Source organism: Ictidomys tridecemlineatus, chromosome 4 (assembly GCF_052094955.1).
Source record: "Ictidomys tridecemlineatus isolate mIctTri1 chromosome 4, mIctTri1.hap1, whole genome shotgun sequence".
In the NCBI taxonomy this organism is placed as follows: domain Eukaryota; kingdom Metazoa; phylum Chordata; class Mammalia; order Rodentia; family Sciuridae; genus Ictidomys; species Ictidomys tridecemlineatus.
Window position 1 is genome coordinate 13,097,928 of NC_135480.1, and position 26,927 is coordinate 13,124,854.

Consider the following 26,927-nt stretch of genomic DNA (forward strand, 5'->3'; position numbering starts at 1 on the left):
TTTCTCAATCCAGGCTGGGAAATCTGAGTTTAGTCTCCTCTTTGAGCTTGCTTATGTGTTTAATTAAGTGCTCTTCACTGGGGCTTTCCTAGTAGAAGAGTCTGGCAGAGTATCCCTCTGGATATAGTTTTATATTCTTTTTCCTTTCATCAAATACCTATTTTAGGGCTGGGGTTGTGACTCAGCAGTAGAGTGCTCACCTAGCATGTTGGAGACCCTGGGTTCAATTCACAGCACCACATAAAAATAAATAAATAAATAAATAAATAAATAAATAAATAAATAAATAAAGGTATTGTGCCAAACTACAACTAAAAAATAAATATATATATAAAAAAGGATAACTGTTTTGGGTAGAAAATCTGGAAGTTTGTAGGAATAAGACACACAGCCCTCTTGGATTTTGGGAAAACTGCCTTTTGCAGCATTTAAAGCTTATGGGGTGTAGGTTCCTACATTCTCTGGGTAGTCCAATATCTTACACATGCACTCCCAAAAGAGAGATTTCATGATCACTTTGCTCAGTCTAGCAGCATGAGATTGCATCTCTCCTTTGGGATTGAGTTCCAACAAAGTTCCAATAAAGCAATGGGGGAAATGAATAAATTGGAAGATAAATTTTGAGCTGCCCTAAAGTAATTATTTCTGCATAGTGGAATGGGTGACTTTTTATGGTATTGTTCTCTATTATTCAAATTTCCCAAATGATCACTTGCTTATTTTGAATTAAATAATAAAAAAATCAAAGGCAGATAAAAAGCCAAGGGAGAAAAAGTGAAGACAACAAAACACACAGTCTTTTCTCTGCTGTTCTACTGTTCTGCTCTTAAAGTTTCCTTGGGATGCTCAGTTTCCTTTTGTTCATTCAGAAGGTCCTAAGAATATCTTTCAACATGTCTTATAATACAACCAGAACAATTTATATCTGGAGTTGATGGCAATAACCATCTCTCTACAGCTGGGTGAGGAACTGCCTCCAAGCAAGGGCTGACCAAAAGACCAAGAAAATGTACTATTTTACTCTTTTCCAGGAAAATGAATTGAATACATAATTCCTGAATTATCACCCCAACTCCTATTCACTCACTCACTTATGCTAAGACATTCAGTGGGCACTTACCAGTGCACTAAGTGCCAAGAGGCAAAGGTTAACAACACACATATCTTTCTTAGGAATTTCACAGTCTAGCAGGGGATGAGGGTAATGAGATACAAGGCAAATTTAAAAATTTATGCAAGCTGGGTGCAGTGGTGTACACCTGTAATCTCAGCCACTTGGGAGGCTGAGGCAGGATGATTGCAAGTTCAAAGCCAGCCTCAGCAAATCAGTGAGGCACGTAGTAACTCAGCAGGACCCTATCTCTAAATAAAATACAATATAGGGTTGGGGATGTCACCCAGTGATTAAGTGCCCCTGAGTTCAATCCCCAGTACAAAAAAAAAAAAAAAAAGCAAATGCAGGGCTAGGGTTGTAGCTCAGCGGTAGAGCGCTTGCCTAGCACATGTGAGGCCCTGGGTTCAATCCTCAGCACCACATAAAAATAAATAAAATAAAGATAGTGTAAGGGAAAAAAAGTAAATGCAAATTACATGAAAGTTTGAATCCTGCATGTAATTCTCAAGATAGAGACAGACCATTAAAACCAAATTGGCTCATGATCTTAATATGTAATATATGATAGACAAGTTGTAAATTATTGAAAAATAAATTATTTAAGAAAAGATTAGCTCCTTACATCACAAGTTAAAGTAAATTCTGGATCATTTGAGTAGTTACAAAATGTGACTCCAAGAACAACAACAACAACAACAACAAAAGTCAAGAAACACAGGTAAATACTTATCTAGCCTCTGTACAGGGAAGAACATTTCTTAAAATCAATGGAAAAATTTTTGAGCAATAAGATTCAGTGTAAAATAGATTTTCATAATGTTGGTAAATTATAAATAAAACGAAATGGAAAGCTAGAAAAATGTGTTTGAAATAATAGAGTAAAGCTCCTTTTTAGAAATTTATTTGTGAAAATTTCCAAAGTGCTGAAACTGCATATTGGGTTCTTTCATAGTAAAAATTTAGATTTTGTTTAGAATCCTGTAAAGAAAAAATCCAACAGGTGAATTGTTTCAAGTGAAACATTATATAACCATCAATACTCTAATTTATGATGAAGTTCATGAATAATTTAAGCATAGGTAGCATTTTGAATAAAACATGTTCATTATAGCATTCTATCTGTAACAAAAAAGACATCAAAACCAATTTATGATGAAAGTTTCCAGATTAAGATGATATACAAGGTGCATTCCTATTCTGGTGATTCATTGGTCTAAAAACATTTTCTGAACGATGTATTCATAAAATGGAAATGGAATCGTCAGGGGAAATCTCTCACTTTTTCTCATCACACTAGAGAACAATTATCTGGACAGCGTAATTAGCTATTATCTTTACCTGTTGGAACTAGGGAGGTATTTAAGTGAACCCTCTTTGGAAGAAATTCTCTTATCATGGATGGCCAGGAGATTGCACGCACAGAGCAGAGTTTGGAAGAGAAAGACCTTCCTATAGAAACGTTCTTTTGGAAGATGGTAGAAAGTAAGTGTCCAGTGACTTTCCCCAGGACCAAGAGCATGTGAGTCTGGACAGGATGGGGGTGTGGCCAAAAGACCGTGAAAATCTCCGGTCATACTCTTTTCCACAGAAGTGAATTGAGTAGATGCTTCTTCAATCATCACCCCAAATTGCATTCACCTTCTGTATCTTCCTAGTCCCAGAATTTAACTCAGAGTCCAGTGGAGTAAATAGACAAATGAACCAGTTTTCTTGAGTTTTTAGCCAAAAGGCTTCACTATTTCAAAATGTTTTTTATCAATCCTCCACATTTTTTAAAAAACTGTCCATGTTTAATTCTGTTGGGTGCCTAGAGATAATAAGACTACCAAAATCACCCAGTTGTTGGAAAGCAGAGTGGAAATGAAATATCTGCTGCTGAATACATAAGGTTTTCATACACAATAATGTAATGCCCAATTCATTTGAAATAAACATTGAGCCCATTTTGAGTTTAAAAAGTATATACTTGTTCTATCTTAAAGTAATAGAAAAATACAACCATATCAGTTTCAGTATATGCAGTGCTATAGTCTTGGGACTAATATTAATGATTAGGAAGGAAATAGCTTAATTACTGTTAATATGTGAAAATGTCCCTGGGACAATATAAGATAAAAATTGCTGTATGTGGTAGAGCAAACCTGTGATTGCTGTAGCTCAGGAGGCTGAGGCAGTAGGATTGTAAGTTCATAGCCAGCCTCAGCAACTTAGAGACTCTGTCTCAAAAACAATAATTTTAAGAGAAGGGCTGCAGCTGTAGCTCAGTGGTAGAGCAATCACCAGTACTGCAAAAAATAAATAAATAAATAAAGTAAAAATAAATATTCCCAAGTTTGGGTATAAATTGAGTCATGGAGATGCAGCAAATAATGGAACATTTACAGACAGCCTATTATGTCCCAGATAATATCATAGTAATTTAGTAACCATTATAAAGCAATCTCCTAAGGAATTTTGTAAAGCATTTTATATATGCAACTTCATGCTATCCTGACACAAGTCCTGCAAATAATCTTTATATTCCTATTTCACAAGTAAATAAATCAGAGTTCGGAAATGTTAAGTAACTTAGTTAAGGTCACACACTCAATACAATTCAAACCTCTGACCCTTGTCCTAGTCTAGTTTGAGGTTGATATTTATTCAGGATCATACTTAGAACCACTTTTTGAAAGGTCCTTCTCAGTTCACTAAGTGCTCTTTATAACCAGTGGTATCTCAACAAGTAAGTCTGTTCTTGACATGAGCTTGAAACCCAGGGTAAGATGAAAGTGTAATCGACATCTTTCAGTAATGAGGATAACCACGAAGGATATTGGAGATGATGATTATGATGATTATAATGATGATGATTTAGTACCAGAGATTAAACCCAGGAGCGCTTAACCATGGAGCCACATCTCCAGCCCTTTTTATTAAACTTTATTTAGAGACAGGGCCTAAATTGCTCAGAGCCTCACTAAGTTGATGAGACTGGCCTTGAACTCAGAATCCTCCTGCCTCAGCCTCTCAAGTTGCTGGGATTACAGGCTTTGCCACCACACCAGTCTGGAAGCATTTTTTTTTAAAGTATTTTGCTGTGAAATAATTTTATAGGAAGCACCTCTGCAAACTTACAGTGTGGCAGACACTCAAAAAATGAAACTATCTTACAGATGAGGAAACTGAGCCTTTGAGGAGCTCAGCTTTGTCTACAAGCAAGAGGTAGCAGAGATGTGGGACTTGAACCAGGTCTATCTGACCCCAAAGTCCCTTAAGCTATGCTTCCTATGAAATAGTAACATCTCTCCTTTATTTTCCACATCTTTTAATCAAGGATCATGAATAACATGAACTGGGAGATCTTTAGTTGAAAGCCTTGTTTTGATGTTCATCTTACTAGCATGTATCGCCTTTCCTAGTTATTATTTCTTTAGGTGTCTGTAATCCCTGAGAGGCTGCAAGCTCTTTGATGAAGCCACTATCAATTCTCATTTGGATTTCAGCAATAGTCTTCTTTATCTTGGTCTGTCTCCTATTCTTTTCTCCCCAGCCACCCTTACAATCTCTGGACATGTCTGATCTGAACAGCCTTTGCAAAGCCTGTCCCTCTTACAGGAATGCTCTTCCACCAACTACTCCCTCCCTCAGCTCCTTTAAGCAGTTATTCACCTGTCACTGCTCAGCAAGGTCTACCCTGGTCAGCTGCTTAAACTGAAATAGGCTTTGTTCCCCAACACTCCCTATTCTCTTCAACCTTTTTGCCAGAGCACTTTTTAAAACCATATATAATTTCATACTTCTTTTTAATCTTCCGTTCCTTGTTTCTTTTGTGTAATGATTAAGTGAATTAATTTGCACATGCGATATTCACTAGTATCTAGCATACATTATGTGCTAAATAAGTGTTACCTATGGTTGTTGTTATATTATACTGCAGAGTAGTTTCTTTCTTTCTTTCTTTTTTTTTTTTTTTTTGGTACTATGGACTGAACCCAGGAGTACTTTACCACTGAGCTACAGCCTCAGCCCTTTTTAATTTTGAGGCAGGGTCTCACTGAGTTGCCCAGACTAGCCTCAAACTTTTGATCCTCTTGCCTCAGCCTCCTGAATTACTAGGATTACTGGGCACTGGAATTGCCAGGCACTTCAGAGTATTTTGAAAGGTCTCACACTGAATTTTCTTCTCCATTTACTGAATGGAGTAAAGAAAATTAACCAGGGTTAAGTTAGTATCTGGCACATATCAAAATGAAAAGGTTTTCTATAATCATAATATAATGGCCATAATGACAATTAATAGGACAAACAGCACTCACATTGAAAGGACTTAGGAAGATAAAAATTATAATTACTGTAAGGATGAAGGTAGTAAATGGGCAATTAGTAAAATATCAGGATTATTTATGACAAATATATTTGTGTTTGAAGTTATGTTAAAGGAATATTTTCTTAGAACATTCGAGAATATTCCCAACGTCTACCCAAACATAGGCAACGGCCAGTACATTATCAACTACCTTTACTGCATCTGAGACCTCCTAAGAGGTAGAATACATTGAATTCTCTCCATTTCAAAAGCCAAGAACAACCAATAAATGCTCTGTCTGTTCCCGAGACATTGTCTCATTGTTCCTTTTGATTGAAGACACTTTGGCTGTTTGTTTGAAAAAAAGTAATTCCCTTTATAGAGAGCAAACACTTCCTCTACATTCTTCCCAGAAGTAGTTGAATGAATTACAATTTCACTGTATTTATTAGGTACCTATAACATTCAGTTCAGCTACTGCTTTAAACCTAGATGCTGTACATTGTGACATTAATGGACATCAGTGAACTGCATTTCCCTGTACACACGTCCTTTCATAGTCCCCCACCGGATTGAGTCTTTGTTTGCCCATATGACCTAATTTGGCTAAACACCAACAAGTATAGTGCAGGCAAAGGTCAGATAAATACTTGCGATGGAAGCTTGCTGTCTTGGAATCCTGAAATGATGCTTAGAAGAATAGAGGGTGAAAGACTATGAGAGAAAGGACCTCAGCCATCCTAGCCATTCCAGGCATCCCAGGTGAAGCCCAAATCAAGTGCGGGAGGTTGTGTTGGACTTCCCAGCCCTATCTGACTAGACAGTGTAGTCATCCGAGCAGTCCATGGCTACAGGAGGGACCAAAGGGAGGCCAGCTTACGTACTATCCAGTCAACCAAGAGAATCATGAGAAATGATCACTGACTGATTTTTTAATTTTTATTTTTTACTTTTAAGTGGACATAATATCTTTATTTTACGTTTATGTAGTGCTCAGAATAGAACTCAGTGCCCTAAGCATGCTAGGCAAGCGCTCTACCCCTGAGCCACAACCCCAGCCCCTCACTGATGTTTTAAGCAAATATGTTTGAGCTGATATTTTTTTATACAGCAATATATAAGTGACATATTAGGTGTTAATGAAATTGTTTCTTAATTTATACTTGCCTGAAAGTACAGCTTAAGGTCTAATGGGGGAAACTCATAATAAGAGCAATAAGTTTTTTATTGTATCAGAAAAAAAATGCAGGTACTGTGGGAGTTAGAAGAAGACACTCCAAATTCATATTAGAGAAAGTTCCAGAGTAGGCAAGAAGATACACTTTGTACACTGTGTACTTATCTCTTCATATTAAAACACCTATTTCTTTGTCTTTCTGTAAATATACAAAGAGCAAGAATGAATTGTTCCAAGAGTTATTTAAAGTACTTATTTAATCTTCCTTCTGCTGCTTCCCAAGTTGACAGTCTTACTTGGCATCTTGCAGATGTTAGGTATTCCACAAAAATTGTATTGTTTGCAAAACAACAAACAATTTCTGTGACTAATGCATAATGATTTAATTTCAGCTTTATTAGGAAAGAGGACTAAATCAAACCATTTGGCTCATAGGACATAAAATTTTATTTAGAAAACATAACGTCATATAAAGAGAGAAAGAAAACAAGAAGAGTGGAATTATGATCTGTAATTTAACTGAGTTTACAACAGCTCTTGGAACCATATACTGTTCCCTTGGGCTGAAGTATATGAATAGTTTATTACTGCTCTTTGTTAGTTCTCCAAAAGTAGAGAAAACAGTGTTTCCACATTGAACAACTGGTTTTATTTTTTTATTTTCAAATGCTGAAATTGTTTTTACATAAATTTTATTTTTATGGGGGGCTCTGAAAACATCGTTTCTGCAGTGAATTTCCATCATAAAAAAAAAAGCTTTAGAAGAATAGTAATTTTGTTCCTTAATGTGTTCAGGCTGGACTGCTGCTGATGTCAATCCCTTGAAGTCATGGGTGGTTATTAAACTGCACTTGAGCAGGATTCCATCCCAGGCTTGAAGGGAAGCGAAGGAGCTGCATTTTCTTTACCTTTCTGGGCTGTATCTTTAGTCCTGAATGGACCATGGGAAGTAAAAGCAGAACACAGAAGGAAATGAAGTAGAAATAACTGCAGGAATCAGCATGAAATAGCCTTTCTATTTGTCTAGTTATAGAACCATTCTCTATTAATGGGATTACTGGGTATTATCGATGTTTTTTTTTTTTTTTTTGATACTGGGTTCAATCTAACATCCCCAGCTGAACCACATCCTCAGCGTTTTCTGATTTTTTGAGACAGGGTCTCATAAGTTGTTTAGGGCCTTGCCAAATTGCTAACACTGGCCTTGAACTTGGGTCTTCCTGCCTTAGCCTCTGGAGCTGCTGGGGTATCAGTCATGCTCCACCATGCTGGGCAACTACTGGATATTATTATCATTATTATCATCATCAGCAGCAACAGGCATTACCTAAATATTTTCATTTCAATTTCTCTTGTTCATCAGTAAATTAGAAAAAGTGTATTATAATATGCATTTTAATTTGTTCCTATTTTTTTATTTAAAAAATCTTTTCACTAAAAAATGTGAAAGATCAAGCTGGGTGTGGTTCGGTGGTAAATGCCTGTAATCCCAATGGCTTGAGAGGCTGAGACAGGAGGACTGTGAGTTCAAAGCCAGCCTCAGCAAATTAGCGAGGCTCTAAACAATTTGGCAAGACTCTGTCTAAAACAAAATATACAAAGGACTGGGGATGTGAATCATTGGGTTCAATCCTCGGTACCAAAAAAAAAAAAAATCAAAGATCAAAACCAGATCAAATTCACTGAAAACCTTTCCTAAAATCTCAAAAATATTCTTGGAGATTCAGGGTCTCCAGAACAAATGTATCCCAAGGACAAGGAAAAATATAGTATGGAAATAGTATGGTAGTGTTTCCAAAGAATCCAAAGAATCTTTTGTTTAATTTCTTAAAATATAAATTCATTATAAATGAAGCTGATGGACTCTTTCTGTCCTTATTGAAGGTGTTCCAGCATATACAGCAAGTGACTCAGATCTTACTGTCGGAATACAGTCTGAATCTTACTGAGGCCAACTGTGTACACTGATAGATGGTATTGATTTGGTGTGATCTTCTCTTTCCAGGTTAAGCCTAAATCCTCTTTATTGAGTATTAAAATCACATTAATAATGTAGAATATCAGATTACTCTTCTTTCAATGTGTTTTCCTGTCATGATCATTGCTCTTTTAAGCACAAAAAAAAGTCTCTTCGATGCAAGGAGAATAGCTACACTTATTGTATTTTGCAGTGAGGAAACAGAAGGCACAGAGCAGTCAGGGCAATGCAGGGACAGAACTTGGAACTCAGTATGTGTCACTAGACTCAGTCGCTTCCATCAAGTCCAATAACCCTAATATTATATTTATAACATGGTGTTATTTCTTCTATAATTTTACTTGACATCTCAGAAAAATGAAAATTTTTTTGTTAGTTCTCCCCAAATTAGCAAAAAAAGAAATGCAGTAAGATCATATTTATTTACTTTTATAGATTCATTATAAAGATCCGAAGGTATAAGTATGAGAACCATCAAAATGATCTCAATGTGGAAAAATGAGAGAATGTTTCACAGCTATCAAAATGTACAGCAGGGCACAGTGGCCCATGCCTATAATCCCAGCTACTCAGGATGCACAGGAAGGAGAATTGCAAGTTCAAAGCCAGCCCCAGCACCTTAGCAAGACCCTAAGCAACTCAGAAAGATCCTGTCTCAAGATAAAAAATAAAAAAGGGAGCTGGGGATGTGGCTCAGGCCGTAGCGCGCTCGCCTGGCATGCGTGTGGCCCGGGTTCGATCCTCAGCACCACATACCAACAAAGATGTTGTGTCCGCCGAAAACTAAAAAATAAATATTAAAAAAATAAATTTTAAAAAAAGGGGGCTGGAGATATGGCCCAGTGGATAAGCCCTCCGGGGCTCAATTCCTGGTACCAAAAAAAAAGTACTATAATTTATTAATAAAGTATAAGAAATTTAAAAATTTGGTGCAGGACTGAACAGATGGCACATTAACTGAGAGATTTAAAATCCAACAGAATAGCTGGGTGTGGTGATGCACACCTGGAGGCCAAGTCAGGAAGATTTCAAGTTCAAGACCAGCCTCAGCAACTTAGTGAGAACTGGTTTCAAAATAAAATTAAAACTATCATGTATAACTAAAAAGAACCAAATTTTTAAAAAGCCATAAATAAATTAACTAATTAAAAGGGTTGAAGTTGTTGTTCAGTGGGAAAGCCCATGTAGGATAAATCTCCAGTATCACAAAAATAAAAAGAAAAAAGAAAGAAAACTGAGCAGAATGAGCACAATAGAAATTCCACAAATGGCTTCATCGTAAAGTGAAATCATTTAATTAATTGGGTTGGGATGAGTGGCAATTAATTTTGGAAAACCAAAACCAAAATCTCAGATTTATAATTCCTATTAGTTATTAAAATATCCAACAAAAATTTAATGTAAATATAAACAAACTAAAAGAAAATGTGGGTCAAAGTCGATTGGATCATGTGAATAAATCTTTTTCAGTATAATACCAAGGCCAGGACCTAAAAATAAAATGAATCTGTACAGTAAAATATAATGTAAACCATGTTAATAATAAATCATGAACTTGAAAAATAATTGTCATGGTATGAGGGACAATGAATTATATCATTCTTTAAGTAGACAGCTCCTAAAATCAATAATGAATAACCAAATAAACAAATGTAAAAATTATCTATATGAGCAAGTCAGTAAAGTAAATGTGAATGAAACACAACGAAATAATTTTTACCTGTAATATTGTCAAAGATTAATACTAAATAATATAGGCTGTGTTGATAATAGGACGGCAAGAAACACTGTCAGAAAATCTTGATAATACTGTAAATTGGTATCAACTTTTAGACAGAATTTTGGCAACGTCTCTATGTTTGTGTGTATAGAAAAAAAATTGCAAGACTACAACCCAAATTATTAAGAGTAGGTAAAAAATGGAATTTCCAGTAGTTTTAAAAATAAGTTTTATATTATCAAGGTTAGCTTGAATATTGATAAACGTTTGTCTAAATCTATGAAACTATATTAAAATAAGAATGTTCCATAATATTAAAATAGTGCATTTTTAACCCAAGAACCTTTCTGCAGATTTAAGAAGTTCCAAGATAATGACTGGAGGAAGGAATAATACAACAATCAACTTTATTCTTTTGGGATTTTCAGATTTTCCCAAGCTCAAGACTGTTCTCTTTATAGTCTTCTTGGGAACTTACCTCTCAACAGTGGTCTGGAACCTGGGCCTCATCATCCTAATTAGGTTGGACCCCTACCTTCATACACCCATGTATTTCTTCCTCAGCAATTTATCCTTCTTAGATTTCTTCTATGTGACCTCCACGACCCCCAAAATGCTCTCAGGCTTCTTCCAGAAGCACAGATCCATCTCCTTTCTGGGGTGCACCATGCAGTACTTCTTCTTCTCCAGCCTGGGTCTGACTGAGTGCTGTCTTCTGGCAGCCATGGCTTATGACCGATACGCTGCCATCTGCAATCCCCTGCTGTACACAGCCGTCATGTCCCCCACTCTCTGTGTGCAGATGGTGGTGGGAGCCTATGTAACTGGCAGCTTTGGTTCATTGATCCAATTGTGTGCTTTGCTTCAGCTCAATTTCTGTGGACCAAATGTCATCAACCATTTTTTTTGTGACCTGCCTCAGTTATTGGTCCTATCCTGCTCTGAAACCTTTTCCTTGCATATCATGAAGTTTGTGATAGCAGTGATTTTCGGTGTGACATCTGTCTTAGTCATCATGGTCTCCTACGGTTATATCATTGCCACCATCTTGAAGATCAGCTCAGTGGAAGGCAGATCCAAGGCCTTCAATACCTGTGCTTCTCACTTGACAGCAGTTACTCTCTTTTTTGGATCAGGTCTCTTTGTCTATATGCATCCCAGCTCTGATGATTCTCTGGGCTATGACAAGATGGCATCAGTCTTCTATACGGTGGTGATTCCCATGTTGAATCCTTTGATTTACAGTCTGAGGAACAGGGAAATTAAAGATGCTATTAAGAGGTGTAAGGAGAAGAAAGTGTTTTTCCATGGCCACTGTTAATTCAAAGTCTGGTAGACTAATGACCCTGCTGACTGGAAGATTCTAGACTGTGCAAGGGAAATGCATTTAATGTGATTCCCTCTCACTGATGCTATGGCAGAATTCCAAGTCAACCCATCTAACTCTGGGACTGGCTCAGTGCCATGTAAATCCCATGGCTGCTTTCCGTCTTGACAGTTGACTCTCCTACACCAGCAAGAACTCTACAAGGCAGTTAGTATATCAATTTGTATAAAGCGGCAACCTTCAGTTCTTTGGTTTTTGACCCTCGCACATTCTTTTGGAACTTCAGATTTCAGGCCAAAGGAAATGGGACTGAACACGAGGTCATTGGTCTTTCTCATGCACTACATCACAAGCAGTATAATGACTACTTTGTTCCAGACTTCAATCGCGCAGGGTGCCTAGGCAAATTCCAATCAGTTGAGGCAGGAATGTGGAGAGAAGTGTAATTTTAGATTTTGACCTAACATCTTTGCCAAGGAAATATGTCATAAGGAGTTTGGTCTAAAATTTTTTTTTGTATTTTATTTTTAGAACAAAAATAGGGATTGTTTGTAAGTGAATAAACACAGGAATTTTTATGGTACTCTCCAGTCCTTGGAAAGTTAAAATAAAAAGAAAAGAAGGAATCCCTTAGACCATATATTGAAAAATTACATTTCTGTTAATATGGCAGACTGGATGGTATAAATGTACCCAATGCTACAAACAAAGATATATATTGAAAATATTTACATATATCGTTTTGAGAAAGGGTCTTGTTAAGTTGCCTTAAACTTGCAATCCTCCTATCTGAGCCTCCCCAGTAGCTGGGATTACAGGCATGTGCCCTTGTGCCTGGCTGATGAAATGTATTTTTAGAAAATATCTTAAAATACTTTTCTAAGCAGGTCAGAAAAGAAGGAAACTGTTTAGTATGCAAATGTGTATTAAGTAAAATCAGGAATCTTGAAAGCAACGGCAACCCTGAAGATGTTTTCACATTGGAAATATTGGCCTATTTTCTGACAGACCCATGAAACTTTGCAACAGGGAGACAAAGCCAGGGACTTCTGAAGTCTGACAGGAGACCTAGACATGCATCTGAGAGTCCAGGGGACTACTACTCAGTGCAAGAGGAAATTAAAAGGAAAAGTTCAATTTCACAAGAAAGAAAATATTGACTATCTCAGTAAACTGAGAATATGTGACCATGCACCCTAATGGAAGCTGATGGTCTGAATTCACACTATCTATAGAGGTCACGGAATCTTTCAGTGACAATTTAAAGCAGTGCCAGGTAGGAAGTGTCCTTAAGTCCAAACTAGCCAGAACCAATTACAAGTTCTCTTTTAAGGATTTTAAGAGATAGTGTAAACCTAGACTCTAAACAATTCTTCCAAATAAACTTTCAATGAAAATTGATTTACACAAACCTCAAAATACACCAGGAAATGGGGATTAAAAAAACACAAGAAGAATGGCAACGTTAGGCCCTAAAAGACCTTGAAGACAACGATTATCTCACTTAAAATATGCAATAAACGCTAATAATAGTTTTTAAAAAGGGGGATTGAAAATACAGTTAAGAGAACAATTAAATGAAGTTTGCCAAGGGTTTCTGCATGTGGCACTAGGGTAATAAAACATGTCTGAAATAATTGAAATGCTGGCTTTAAAATAGAAATCATTTTTATACGTATTTCCATTTACTTTATGGAAATGAGCAATAAGTAATCCCGGAGTGAAGTGAAACCAGGACACTAGAGAAGAGAACAAGTGCCTTCATGTCCTTCTTGAGGACAGTCCAGCTGAAGTAGCAGGCCCTAAGCTTCTGCTATGGAGACCACCCTGGGTGGTGATGGGCCAGGGTGAGGGTATGTCCTGGCGTCTCAAAGGTGATTATACAGAAAACCGACAAGGCTATGCTCTCAGTGTAAGGAAGTAAGATTTCTCCCAGATCATGTTTAAGTAAACAAATGAAAAATGGTTCATCGTAAAAAAAAGAAAATTTTACATTATGCAGAATCAAGCCGCCATAACTGAAAACTAGCAAGGAAGAAAAAAAAAATGTCCAAAGTCTTCAGATATTGGAATGATCATTAAAAAGAATAAGACAGTTGGGACCAGCTGTGGTGAAACACAGATAAAATCTTTCCCAGAGGGAAATATGTTCTCTCCTGAGGGGACAATACCAAGAATAAGTCAGAGGTCTGGTGACTTGGAGCACTGAAAGCTGATGAAGCAAAATGGAGAGACTTGGTCCATCTGTACCATCCTGTAAAATAGGACATTATTTGGCCATAAAAAGCGGTGAAGTACTGACACCCTCTGCATTGATGACCTTGAAAGCACCACGCTAAATGAAAGAGCCAGTCCCAAAGGACCACCTACTGTGTTACTCCATGTTCATGAAGTGCTCAAGACAGGCAGATCCACAGAGACAGAAGGGAGATGGGTGGTTGCCTTGGGCTGAGGGAGTGGAGAGGAATGGGAATAAAGTATTAATGGATGTGGAGCTTCTCTTGATGAAAATCTGTGAAATTAGGGAGTGGCAACGGTTGCAAAAGTAGGAATAAACTAGAAGCCACTGAACCGCACACTTTCAGCAGGTGGATGTTATATTGTGCAAAGTGGACCTCAATGCAGCGAAAATGAAGGGTGGGAGGGAGAAAGGAAGGTACTCAAACATACATGGGACCACGGATGACATTCAGAAATGGTGCAGGCACGTTTCTGAGCTGGATATGCCTTAGAGATCTGGTTATGAAAGGGAAGAAAGAAAAAAAAAAGATAGAAGCCATGTAAATTCAAGGTTCTAAGAAAAAATTTAAATCAAACAAAATCATAGCACTTCTCTGTTTCCGAGCGAATCACATACAAATGAAACGGCTCTTTCCTTTACCAACAGAAGAGGACACACTTAAACTAAGAGACTTGGTAAGATGTTCAAGCCCAACATCCTTGTCAGATCCCTGCTAACCCTGCACCGTCTCAGACCTCAAGCTTTGGTAGAGCCGTAACTGACCAATATAGCTGGGGGCTTCGGCAACCCCCTTTCTGTTGTGCTAGGACGTGGACCAGATGTCACCAAGAGGAAATATCTTGGCACAGAGCCAAATGAGGAAGGAAGGAAGAAGAGAGGAGCAGCCCCTTTGGTTAGAAGTAGGAATGAAGAGATTGAACATAGATCCCCTTGAAATTTAAAACACGGCTTGAAGCTGGGCGTGGTGTACATGCCCTGTAATCCCAGTGGCTCTGGAGGCTGAGGCAGGAGGGTTGCATATTCAAGATCAGCCTCAGCAATTTAGCCAGGTGCTAAGCAACTTAGACCCTGTCTCAAGAAAAAAACAAAGAACAAACAAGTAGCCTGACTTGAACCAACTTGAGTTACCTATTGACTGTCAAGATTACATCATATAACTATGAAGAAGCCTAAATTAGCCAACGAATATGGAATGGCATATAAAATGGAATTAAGTCTTCTATGTCTCTTTTATCTGTCACTGTCACTAGGAGACATCAAAATGTGAAATCCTGTTAGGCTCTCATTAACCAGTAGAGGGAGGCTCATGCCAAGATTCTGCAGTAACATAACTGTTCATAGACAGGGCCAGGGTCTGAGTAGTGACAGTGCTGTACAGACTTTCACGTGTGTAATGCTTTAAAAATTATACCCATCTGCCCCTCACCTTATGGGGGAGGGGAAGCAGAAGCTCAACTTAACCTAGCAAATGAGGCACAGATGAGGGACAGGCACAGATGTGCATAGGTGTCATCCAAAGGGACAGAATGTTAGCACTGCTTCCACAATGACCCGAATAGTATCTACATTTTCCTAAATAGTTTTCACTTTAGATGAGATTATTTCTACAAATATTTTAACATGCATGTCTGATAGAGGTTGGATAAATTTCTCTGTGCTCTGCCCCAGAAGTTCTCTTCATCCTGATGGCCCACAACTTCTTCATCCCTTTTAGCTTTGGATAAATATAAAAATATATAAGATATAACATACATAAATTTTCAAAAAATACTAAAAATTCTGACTAATAAGAAAAATATCTCCAGGAAGTAAGTGACAAACTTTCCAACTAACTTCAAGCTATGACTTCCCATTGCAAAGATGACAGTAAAATTACCTCCCTTCCTACTTCACAGGATGGCATGCTGCTTGAGGTTGGCCCTCGAACAACCCCTGTATCCTTTCTGACTCTGTTCAGGAGGAATGTCATCAGCAAAGAACCCATCTAAGCTGTGCTGAGCTTATGACTTACAGATCTATGAGAGAATTTGTATCTACTGTTTTAAACTGCTAAATGTATGTCAATGCAATTTTTCGGCAATAGAAAACTAATAACAAGCATTGCACATTTTATTATGCTTAAACCACTCCCTCCAAATTTGCAGCTGATGAAACTGTTGGTTCAAAAAAAATTTTGTTTTTCCTTTGGTCAGGTGTGTAGTTTAGGGGTAAGGTGCTTGCCTAGCATGTGTGGGGTTCTGGGTTCAATCACCAGCAACACTAAAGAGAAAAAAGGAAAAAAAAAGAGTTTCTTTGTTGAAAAGTTGTCCCATTTAATTCAAGAACTAGTCACTGGACATCTATTTGATGTCAAGTACCCCAGGCTCTGTGTACTGGGCACCAAAATAAAATGATGAATGGATTCAATCCCAAGAGATGTGAAAGTGAAATGGTTCAAGTCGACCCGGCTCTTCTGAGGCTGAGAGATGAGAGCCATGAGGTTAGCATAAGCTATGACAGCTTAGAAGAGAGAAATCATGTCTGGTTGAGGGTGTCAGGAAAGGAGATCCTGGGGTGGCTTTGGAAAATATGATAGTGGAATCCCCAAGAGGCTCCGAGGACTGTCACCAGGCAGTGGATGCCTGGGTGAGATAAGGGGCCACATTTAAACAGTCAGCCCAGGCTGCCGCAGTCTGGCTGGGCACAAAATCACGAGCCATTCCTACTTGGCTATGGCTCTCAGCACCAGGCAACCTGACCAAGCTTATGGACATCACCAGGAAAAGGAGAAGAAAATGTGAGAGATGGTGATAGGAATCAGTTAGGGCTGGGATAATGATGAGTCCAGACATTTGGGAAGGTCTGAAAGAAGAAGAAGTCATGAAAACCAGAAGTAGATTCATTGACAATTGCAAAACAGAAAAATGGGAGGTTTTGGTAAAGAGCAATGTCAGAGTTTGAAATTTAAGCTGTTTCCCCATTAGGGTGAGGTCTAACAATGGGGCCACCAAACCATGTGGCTTGGGGCAGTGCAATTTTGAATTGGTGGAGGAGAGGTCAAGATAGTATACCATCTGATTTACCATCTGAGTTATCTTTCTGGATGTCCCCAGGCCTGTCAGAGAGCCCTGAAACATAGAGGGCTAAATAAGTATCACTTGAAAAACGCAGGGCACAATGACATCATCACAGTGAGGTGAAGTCAATCTTGATACGTTTCCTGCCATTCTGAGCTTGAACGTTGGTATTGAAGAGAAGCCATAAATGAATGAGCCAGAAGTCGTTTCTGGCCATGCCTTGCTGGGTGTGGTCCCCAAACCAACTTGGTGATCAACTTGGAAGACTAATATCTTAAGACCTCAATCAAAGATATAACATAGGCAGGGCACGGAAAGAATATATAAACAAAATAAATATATACATTTCTCTCTGCCTTCCCTGGCTGAGAGAATCTCAAGATGAATTTTATATTTTCAGTACTAAGTACTTAAGTACTAAAAGTCAACTGAACAACCAAGTGCCTGATACCCTGTAGTCCCTCCTCTCTTCCCCTCCCACCTCCCCAACCATCATCATTCACATACAACAAAGTATCTTCTGTTTGGCTGGATTTTTATGACCTCCCCTAGACAAGGCCTTTCCTACCATCTGGGCTCAGCTGGGCATCCTCTCGAGTAAACACTCAACCCACTGCCTGCCTCCAATAACAGCTGCCTCTTGTCTTTCAAATTGAGTCCTGCCAACAAAATGCTGCTTTTAAGATGAAACGAGTTCAAAGTGGTTGTATTTTTCCCAAGTTGCAACAGAGTTTTAGGGGGGCAGCTCGGTGTTGCCATGTCTGAGAGCAACACTGAATGCAGGATTCCCAATGGCTTCCTATTTGCCGGTGGTGTTCCTGGTCCCCCCCAAAAAGGCTTTTTAAAGAAATGCTTTAAAAAGAAAAGCTCGGGGGGGGGGGGACCTTGTGGCATTGTGGCTTCCCAGAAGGGGATCAGAAAATCAAGAGTCTCTTCAAAGAATCGACTATAGGCACAGTCTGCAGAGTGTCACAGATGCCCCACAGATGTGGTTGGGCAACTATTTCGTGGGTTTCACCACGCTGGTTTTTTAGATCTATTCTAAGACTCAGAAAAAAATTTCAGAGAACACTTTCTCCCAATTTCCCTGGATCCAGCAAAATAAATAAATGATCCAGGAGGGTTGTGCATGCCTGTGATCCCAGCAATGTGGGAGGCTGAGACAAGGGGACTGCAAGCCCAAATCCCTGTCTCAAAACAAAAAGATAGGGTGCCCTTGGGGTCAATTCCCAGTACCATAAAAATAAATAAACAAGTTTTCTGTTTGTTTGGTTTTTTTTTTTTTCCTTTTTCTTTTTGCACTGGGGATTGAGCCCAGGAGCACTATACCACTGAGCTACATTCGTCCCCAGCCCTTTTTATTTTTTATTATGAGACTAAGGTCTCACTAAGTTACCTAGGCTGACCTCAAACTTGCTAACTTCCTGCCTCAGACTACTGGGTTACGGGGATTACAGGTGGGATTACACCCGGCCTCATGCTATTTTCAGTGAATTAAAACAGCAATTTACAAAGACAGACCAGACCATTTTTAAGCACAAGTGTAACAGCCTGTGATTTTATCCTCCATGTCACTTCCTCCTACTCTAAACCTACCTCATGCTGATCCTGGGGTCCTGCTCTTCCCATGATCACTGGCCTCTGTTCTTAGGTAGCCTTAGTTTTTTTTAACTGGCCAAACTCAGTGGTGCTTAACCACTGAGCCACAACCCTAGCCTTTTTTTTTTTTTTAAGAGACAAGGTCTCACTAAGTTGCCGAAGCTGGCTTTGAACTCATGACCCTCCTGCCTAAACCTCCTGAGCTGCTGAATTACAGGTGTGCGCCACTGCAGCTGCCTCTATATCAGGGTCTTAGGAAGTCTCTAGAGAGTCCTGCCCAGGTACCCCCTCTCAACTTTTGATTGACAGTAGGATTGTATCAGATTTTTCAGTCCCTACTGAGCTTGATTTTACCCACAGGTACTCGAGTGAAACCCATAGGGTGGGAAATTTTATTATTAAAATGAGATTAAAATGGCACACTGAAGATCTAAAGGTAACCCTCGGTCACTTTGGCCCATGCTGATTGGTTCCTTACTAGAATTCCTTCTTACAGATTTCATGATTGATAGGGTTTGCTTTCTGTTATCCTGTCTTCCTGAATCTTGGAGTCTAGTCTGTGTAAAGATCACCAAGGTGTCCTTTCAGGCTGTGTGTTAAGGAATGTAACATCTACTGACTTAAGGCAGAGCAGGGCCAAAATGGCCTTGGGGTAATTGCTTTTTAAACGAAAATATGTGGAAGGCCAGCACGTAGGCCCAGCCTATAGAATTATTCCCTCACCTTCACGTTCCTATCACTCATGCCTATCTCATGTCTATCAGTCTGGTGAATAACCAACGCTGAGAACCTGAGTTTCCGTCTCTGAGAGCTTTGCCTCAGATCCAGTTTCCCCAACCTCAAGAAGGTCTTCACTTGACATTGCCAACTACTGTACCTGTGATTCATTTTCCTCTCTTCTTTCACTGGTAAATGGGCCTATGGCTTTCTTTAGTACCTGGCTTTACTTGAATTCCCTCCAAGGCCTGATTTCAGATATTCTTTGAGACTGATGGGCTCCATCCACTCTCACCATTCTATTGAAACTGTGCTGGGAAGACCAGACCTGCCATCTTTCTGGCTGCACCCAAGGATCTTGTCATTTTTCCTCTTTGATATCCCCAGTCATCACTGCATGTTGAGTCTTTGAGAATCAGGACAACAACAAACTAATGAGCATTTTTAGGAAGGAATGAATGACACAACTGGATGAGTACGTTGGGGAAGGCTGTCTGCAGCTTAAGGAGAATAGACTGGATGGGAGAGAGTCTGAAGGGAAAAAAAAGAAAAGAAAAGAAAAAAGAACAGCAAGGGTTATTTGCATGTACAAATATGCCACCATGAAACCCATTATCAGGTGTAATTAAAATGCACTAACAACACCACCACCAACAAAAGACCAGTTAGAAAACTGTGGTTAACCGTGAACAAGCAGGCTAAAGTTGCCTCACCAACCCTCTGCACAAATTGTGGAGACAGCACAAGAAAAGGCCTCCTTGATTCTACTGACAAGGTTTTAAATCTCCAAGAAACACCAGAGAATCTTTTCTGAAGGAGGGAAGATGGGAGGCAGAGATTATAAAGCACCACCGGCTGCTGGTACCCCATCCTTGTACCTGTCACTCGATAAGAAGAGGAAAACCGGAGGCTTGTTTGGGTATGGGGTTTGGGTTTAATGATTCTTTTCCTAGAAAAGATTTAATTCCATACAAACTACTGGGCTGACCATGGCGATCCTTCCCCCAGCATCAAGCCTTAGGAGACCCCAAGAATGTAGGCGTAGCACCAAGAGCGGGGGTTGGAGGAGGGGTGTGATTGTTGGGCTCCACAGTAGGCGACTCTGGCCTGGCAGAGGAGAAGCTGGTGGGGTTGTGGGTGGAGAAGGAAACTGCATTCGATTTTTCTCATCTGGATGCAATTTGGACTGCTGCCAACACAAACAGGGTGTGGCTGCCGCCTTTCCCAGATCCTTGAAAGAAGCCCCAGTGTCCCCTGGGTTGACACAATGCCCACTTCCTTCTGTGTCCCTCCCCAAGACACACAAGTACACTTTAGGTCTTTTCCAGTTGAATACTTGATAGGTCAAAAACAATGCGTGTATACGGGGGAAATCTGGCCCTAGTCAAACAACAAGAGGCTATTTTTCTTTTAAACACCACCCGCCCGCCCCCCGCCCCCCCCCAACACAGAGATCTTTTGAAAGACAAGGGCTGTCGTGTGATTGTTGTTTTCCCCTATCGCCATCATTTTTCAGGCTGTCGTGGCATGTGCAGGGCTGAGTGTGGGCTTTTGATGCTGGAGGAACTGAGTTCAGATTCCAGCTTTACCAGGAGATCTCTGGGACCTGTGGCAAGCAGCTTCTCCCACATTCCTTCTTATCTAAAAGTGGCTTTAAGAATGTTTTCCTTTGAGGACGTTATGAAATAAAACGTACAAGAGGCCCAGTCCCCAGAATTAAAAAAAAACGTTAGCACCTGTCTATGCCCTTTCCTCTTTCTCTTGATTTCACCAAATTAGAATCTTCTTCCCCCCCAACCCCAGAACAGTACAGGCAATTGGGTGCTTAACCACCAAGCCATATCCCCAGCCCTTTTTATGTTTCGTGTTAAGACAGGGTCTCACTAAGTTGCTTTGGGCCCTACTAAATTGCTGAGACTGGCCTTGAGCTTGTGATCCTCCTGCCTGAGCCTCCCAAATCGCTGAGATTTAAGTCACGTGCCACTGCGCTCTGCCGAATCCCAGGATTTTGAGGAGCCTATAAGGTCACCTAATTCAGATTCTCTTTTAAATCTTAAACCCCTTCACGGTCAAGTGAACTATCTCTGTTTGCACACTTCCAATGATGAGGAACCTACTTCTTTCTGGGACATACATTCACCTTTTAGGCTGTGCTATTGTTTCTCTAATTGCCCCCCCCCACACCACCAAGTTTTTTCTCACCTAGTTCTAGTTTCTACCCTTGGAGTCACTCAGAGAGGTTCTTTAAATGTCCATGGCTTTACAAGGGCAAAACGATTGTCTGAAATTGCTACTTACCTTGGAAACAAAAACAAGGGTTGGATTTCATTGACTCCAGGGAGATATTTTTGGAACCAAATCAGGGACCAGGAATATAATGGAAGCAGGGCCAATGGAAATCAATTTTGCCCAAAGCTGGCCTCTTTACTCCTGAGCCCAGGCAGCCAGCCAAGCTGTCCACTGGTGCTCTCTGGGACACACCTTACCCAACTACCCACAGAGACTGAGTGGAACCTGGGGGAGAACTGGCTTTCTTTTAAAGCCCCAGTGAGTCCTTCTCTTGGTGGCTACATCCAAACCTTGTTTACCCCTTTGGTCAAGACCAGGACTCCAGGTGTGCGCAGAGATGGGTTTTGTTCTTGCTCCAAGAGTCTGTTCTTAGTCATCTACCTGAAGCTCAGAATATTAGGTGTTGTAGGTGAGTCTGCCCTTCTCTCTTTCTCACGCTGGTTACTAGTGAACCCTAAAATCACAGAATGACAGAGTAGAGAGGCCTCTGAAGGCGGCGAAGGTGAAGCAGGAAAGATGCTGAGACCCTCTGCGGTACTGCTCTGGCCTTATTGAAAGGAGCTGGACTTCACCCATTTTGCATTCTAGAATTCTAAGATTTTTGTTTCTTGAAAAGTTTTCTATTGTTTACAAATAGAAATTGGACAGAATATGTGAGCTAGAGAACACTGGTCTAAGTAATCCCCTTGTTGCATATACAGAGGTTAGGAAGATTAAGATTCAGAAAGCCAAATTATTTTTCCAAAGGTCACATAGTTAAAAAAAAAAAAAAAAAAAAACAAGGACGAGAAACGAGACCTTGAATCAACATTGTTTAACATTCCACCTAGTGTTTTCTTTGCTATTGTAGACTCATGGGTGTGAGCATGAGTGTGTCTGAAGTTTCAAAAAAAGATTGCATTTCTTTGAATCCTCTTTAGTTACCTTTGAGACTCCATGTTTTAGAATGAAGAAGAGCAGAAAGAACTACTAAAGAATGAGATACTGATTCCGTCATCACCTCTGGTACCAATCCACTGTACAGACGTTCACTCTCTTTTGGCATTAGTTTTATTATCTATAATGGAAAATTGAGCCTACCTGGCTTCTAGCTCTGATTTTATTATTTCAATATTTGAGATATATTCTCTGAATTTTTCAGACATCAGGACATCACTTAAAACCAGCCAAGTCCAGTGGTCTTTGAATAGGGCAAGTTTACAGTGTCTCTCTAGTAACCATTTAGCCAGTGAACATAACACTCATTGGACATCTGTCATGTGCAGGGCACCCAGACAGGTGGTGGTGGTGGTGGTGGTGGTGGGCTAGTGATCGGTGTAGATAGCATCTCCCTCTCTCACTTCAGTATTTCCAGGTTTCCTTCATCAGACCTACAAAATCATCTGAATTACAATAAACACTATACTTCAACTGTGTTATTTGTTTGGGAATTACCACATTCCTCTTTATCGTGGTATATACTTGAACCTGTTGTAATGTAAACAGCCTTGGCAAGATTGAGGTAAGAAAACTTTCCATTGTCATGTTCAAAACTGAAGTCCTGTAGCATCTGTCCTAACCAGTCAGTTGGAATGGGAGAAGGATCATATCTATTGCAGTCGTATCTGTAATATAGTCCTACCAATTGCTCAGACCCAAGGCCAAGTGATTTCCTAGCATTTAGGAAAGAGAACAGACTATAAAGTCAAGGAACTGTGAGTTTAAATCTTAGCCCAAACACTTAATAACTTGCTGATCTTTCATAACTTCAATAGTTTTTTGTCTGTAATATGTGATTTTTTGGAATTTCAAATTGAAATCATTCAGAATATTGTTTCAGGACTACCATGTACCATTCCCTGTAAAAAGCACTGAGGTTATAATGCCCTTCCAGAGCTTATGCTAAGAAAACATAGAAGATCTGGGTGTGGTGAGGCTGAGATAGGAGGATTGCAAGTTCAAAGCGATCAGAGCAGAGCAATTGGTGACACCCCCCTCCAACATTTCTACACATTTTCTAGCAAGATTCATTATGATTCTTTTCTATCTTATCTCTAAGAATCTATGATTTCTACTCTATTACATTTTAGAGTATGATAAAAGCTAGCTGCCAATTATTGTGCATGATTGCTACATAAATAGTCTGGTTATTTTTACCAGAATCATCTGAAGGTAAGTACATAGAAATGGATTATGTCCCATAGACATTTCCTTTTAATACTGATTTGTTTATAGTTCCATGGCCTCAGAACCTCCACCACTTATTTTCCATTGATGCAACATCTTCACATGATCCTCCTGTGTGTCCTCCAAAGCAAGGTTTGAACATCACATAGAGCTGGTCTCTGGTCCTTGCATCATGACTCACCAGCTCTGGGGCCTTGCACAAGCTGACACATCATTCTTACATCTCTTCTTAGGATTTTCCTCCACCATAAAATGAGACAATAATAGGACCGTTCCACTGACCGTGAGGATTAACTGTTGAAAATAACAAATGCAAACTTTGGGGGAGAAAAAGAACTAATTTTATGACTTAGCCAATGATGAGCACTGAATGTAGGTCTTTTCATTCCTGACCCAGGCTCTACTCTCCACTGCACCCGCTGATGAGGCAGGAGCATGAAAACAATGGCTACACCCCCATCACTGCATGCCCTGTACTTACAATACTGCCTGTCTTTATAGTATGTGCTGGCTTATTTCATAATACCCAACACACTGCACATTTAGTTTTATTTGCTTACTTCATCCCTCTCTCTCTCTTTTTTTCCTTTGATTCCAGGAATTGAACCTAGTGGCACTTTACCACTAAGCCACATTCCCAGCCCTTTTTTCATATTTTATTTTAAGGCAGGTTCTCATGAAATTGCTTAGAGTCTCACTAAGTTGCTGAGGCTAGCTTTGAACTCGTGATCCTCCTGCCTCAGCCTCCTGGGCTGCTGGGATTACCATCGCACTCACCTCTTTTGTCTTTTCTTAATCCCATTTACATTGTGCCTCTGTTCTGTTGGTATTTCTGATGTCCCTTTTCCTGGATTCTTGCAAATGCTTCCCTCACCTCTCCCTCATTTAATATAAAGATCTCTGAACCACTTCTCAACCCTTCCACACCCTGAATTCTAATCCTGGTATCTCCTTACTCGCCACCTGCTGTGTCTCGGCTCAGGGACACTGTGTACATACTTCTCTTAGCATACTGGTCATGCTCTGCTGATATTGACCTGTTTTTCTGCCTGTCCCATGTATTGTGTGGAGCAGTCTGAACTTAATAATAATGATGTGTTAATGTCTACATCCTCAATATCTAGCTCTACCAAATACCAACGCAAGAGGTTTGGTGGGTGGGTACCAACCTGGCAGGACGAGCATTAGGGTTTCTCAGTGTTGAACCTGTTTTTCCCCTGCCCCTTTTTAATGTCCAGTGGGGATGCCAGGTGTCCCCAGATCTGTGTACTTTGCTCCACTGCTCAAAAGAGCGTGGAGGGACACCATGACCCCATGAAAGCTGGTCAGAACAAACTACCCTGATAAGAAACACCAAATCGCCTTTCTAAGCGTTTTGAGTTTTGAGATATTTCTTTTCATGAGAACAAAAGATCAGATAGTCTAAATCTGACTTCATAATCGACTTGCAATGTTTAGGGCAACTGAAAACAGGAGTATTTGGCCCAAGTACCATTAACAAATCCCTTCAGGAAGCCGGTGCGATTGACAAAGAAGGGGATGATGCAGAGAATGTAAAAATGGCAGAGGGTCTCTTCAGGGACATGCCGCTTTTATATAAACAAATACAACGTTGACAGGGTGACAATTGTCTCCATGAGTGACCCAATACATTCTCTTGCTCTAGAGGGTAATTCTGCAGCACAGACAGGACATTTGCCTCACAGTTGTGTCCTCTGGTTCTGGGAATCTATGATTCCATGAGCAAAATGGTTTCTTCACCCGGGTTTTCCTTGCCCCAGGAATCTCCCTCTGGGGCTCTGAAGGCAGCAGCTCCATGGCTGTGGGAGAGAACGTCAGCACCGTGACCAATTTCATCCTGTGGGGATTTTCTGAGCATCCACAACTGCAAGTTGTCCTCTTTTTGTTGTTTCTGGGGATCTACCTCGTGACTCTGGCTGGAAACCTGGGTCTCATGGTCCTGATCAGGATGGATCCACACCTCCAGTCGCCCATGTATTTCTTCCTGGGTAACCTGTCCTTTGTGGACCTCTCATACACCTCCTCTGTAGCCCCTAAGATGCTCTGGGACTTCTTCCGGGAGCAGAAGACCATCTCCTTTGCGGGTTGTGCTGCTCAGTTATTCTGCTTCATTGGGATGGGAGGCACTGAGTGCTGTGTCCTGTCGGCCATGGCGTATGACCGGTATGCTGCCATCTCCAGGCCTCTGCTCTACCCAGCCCTCCTGTCACCTGCCATCTGTGTGAGGATGGCCATGACAGCATATGCGGGAGGATTCCTCACGGGACTGGTCCAGACCAGCTCCATATTCCAGCTCCATTTCTGTGGACTGCGAGTCATTAACCACTTTTTCTGTGACCTGCCACCCCTGATGGCCTTGTCGTGCTCCCCTACCTTCCTCAGCCGGGTGCTGAATGTTCTCATGGTGTGCGCAGTTGGTGGGACCTCAGCTCTTCTTGTATTGGTGTTCTATGGCCACATCATTGCTGCCGTTGTGAAGATCCGTTCGACCCAGGGGCGGATAAAGGCTTTCAACACCTGCGCCTCCCATCTGACCACAGTGATCCTCTTCTACGGCTCTGGCCTCTTCTCGTACCTCCAGTCTAGTGCTGGCTACTCCCAGGACAAAGGTAAGGTGGCATCTGTGTTCTACGGAGCAGTGATCCCCATGCTGAACCCCATCATCTATAGTCTGCGAAACAAGGAGATCAAAGATTCATTGAAAAAACTCAAGAAGAGGAAAAAGCACAGCTTTCCTTGAGTTAAAAATAAGCATTGTTTTTTTTCCCCCAAACAGAGATAAAAATAAGTGGCTCAGAGAATCTGAATTATACATTAAAGAAACTGTTTCAAAGAAAATCTGTAACCTAACGTGTCTCCTAGACAATTAGGCTTCACAGAGCTTTGCTTTCTTGTCGTGAACTAGTCCTGCTTAAATTTTGATCATTTGCAATAGAAAATAAATATGCTTCTCTATAACAGTCCTTATCAGGTGCTGTGCAGGACACAATGTCTTGGGGCCAGATGGATCCTGGTCCCAGAACCACCACACTCATCAAAGATCTCTACAATCCAACATTGCTGCTACCAGTCCACTAACCCATTGAATCAAGTTTTCTGTTTCCCTTCTTTGGATTCCAACTCTCCCCAAGGACTGCTAGAAAGCCAATGCTGGCTTAGAAACCCAAGAGCCCTAACTGCAATGAGGTCAGCAATGGGTACTCAGAGCCATTGGGTGGCTCTAAACTATGTTT

The 26,927-nt window shown here is 40.3% G+C and overlaps 2 protein-coding genes across 2 annotated transcripts; both read left to right on the top strand.

Moving 5' to 3' along the window:
* The first annotated feature begins 10,650 nt into the window (after positions 1 to 10,650).
* Positions 10,651 to 11,598, top strand: LOC101959072 (olfactory receptor 5AN6). The gene has a single exon (XM_005331554.1). It carries the CDS (start codon positions 10,651 to 10,653, stop codon positions 11,596 to 11,598), a length of 948 nt encoding a protein of 315 aa, XP_005331611.1.
* A 13,891-nt stretch (positions 11,599 to 25,489) lies between these two features.
* LOC101967210 (olfactory receptor 5A1) lies at positions 25,490 to 26,434 on the top strand. Its single transcript, XM_005331656.3, has one exon. It carries the CDS (start codon positions 25,490 to 25,492, stop codon positions 26,432 to 26,434), a length of 945 nt encoding a protein of 314 aa, XP_005331713.2.
* The last annotated feature ends 493 nt before the right edge of the window (positions 26,435 to 26,927 follow it).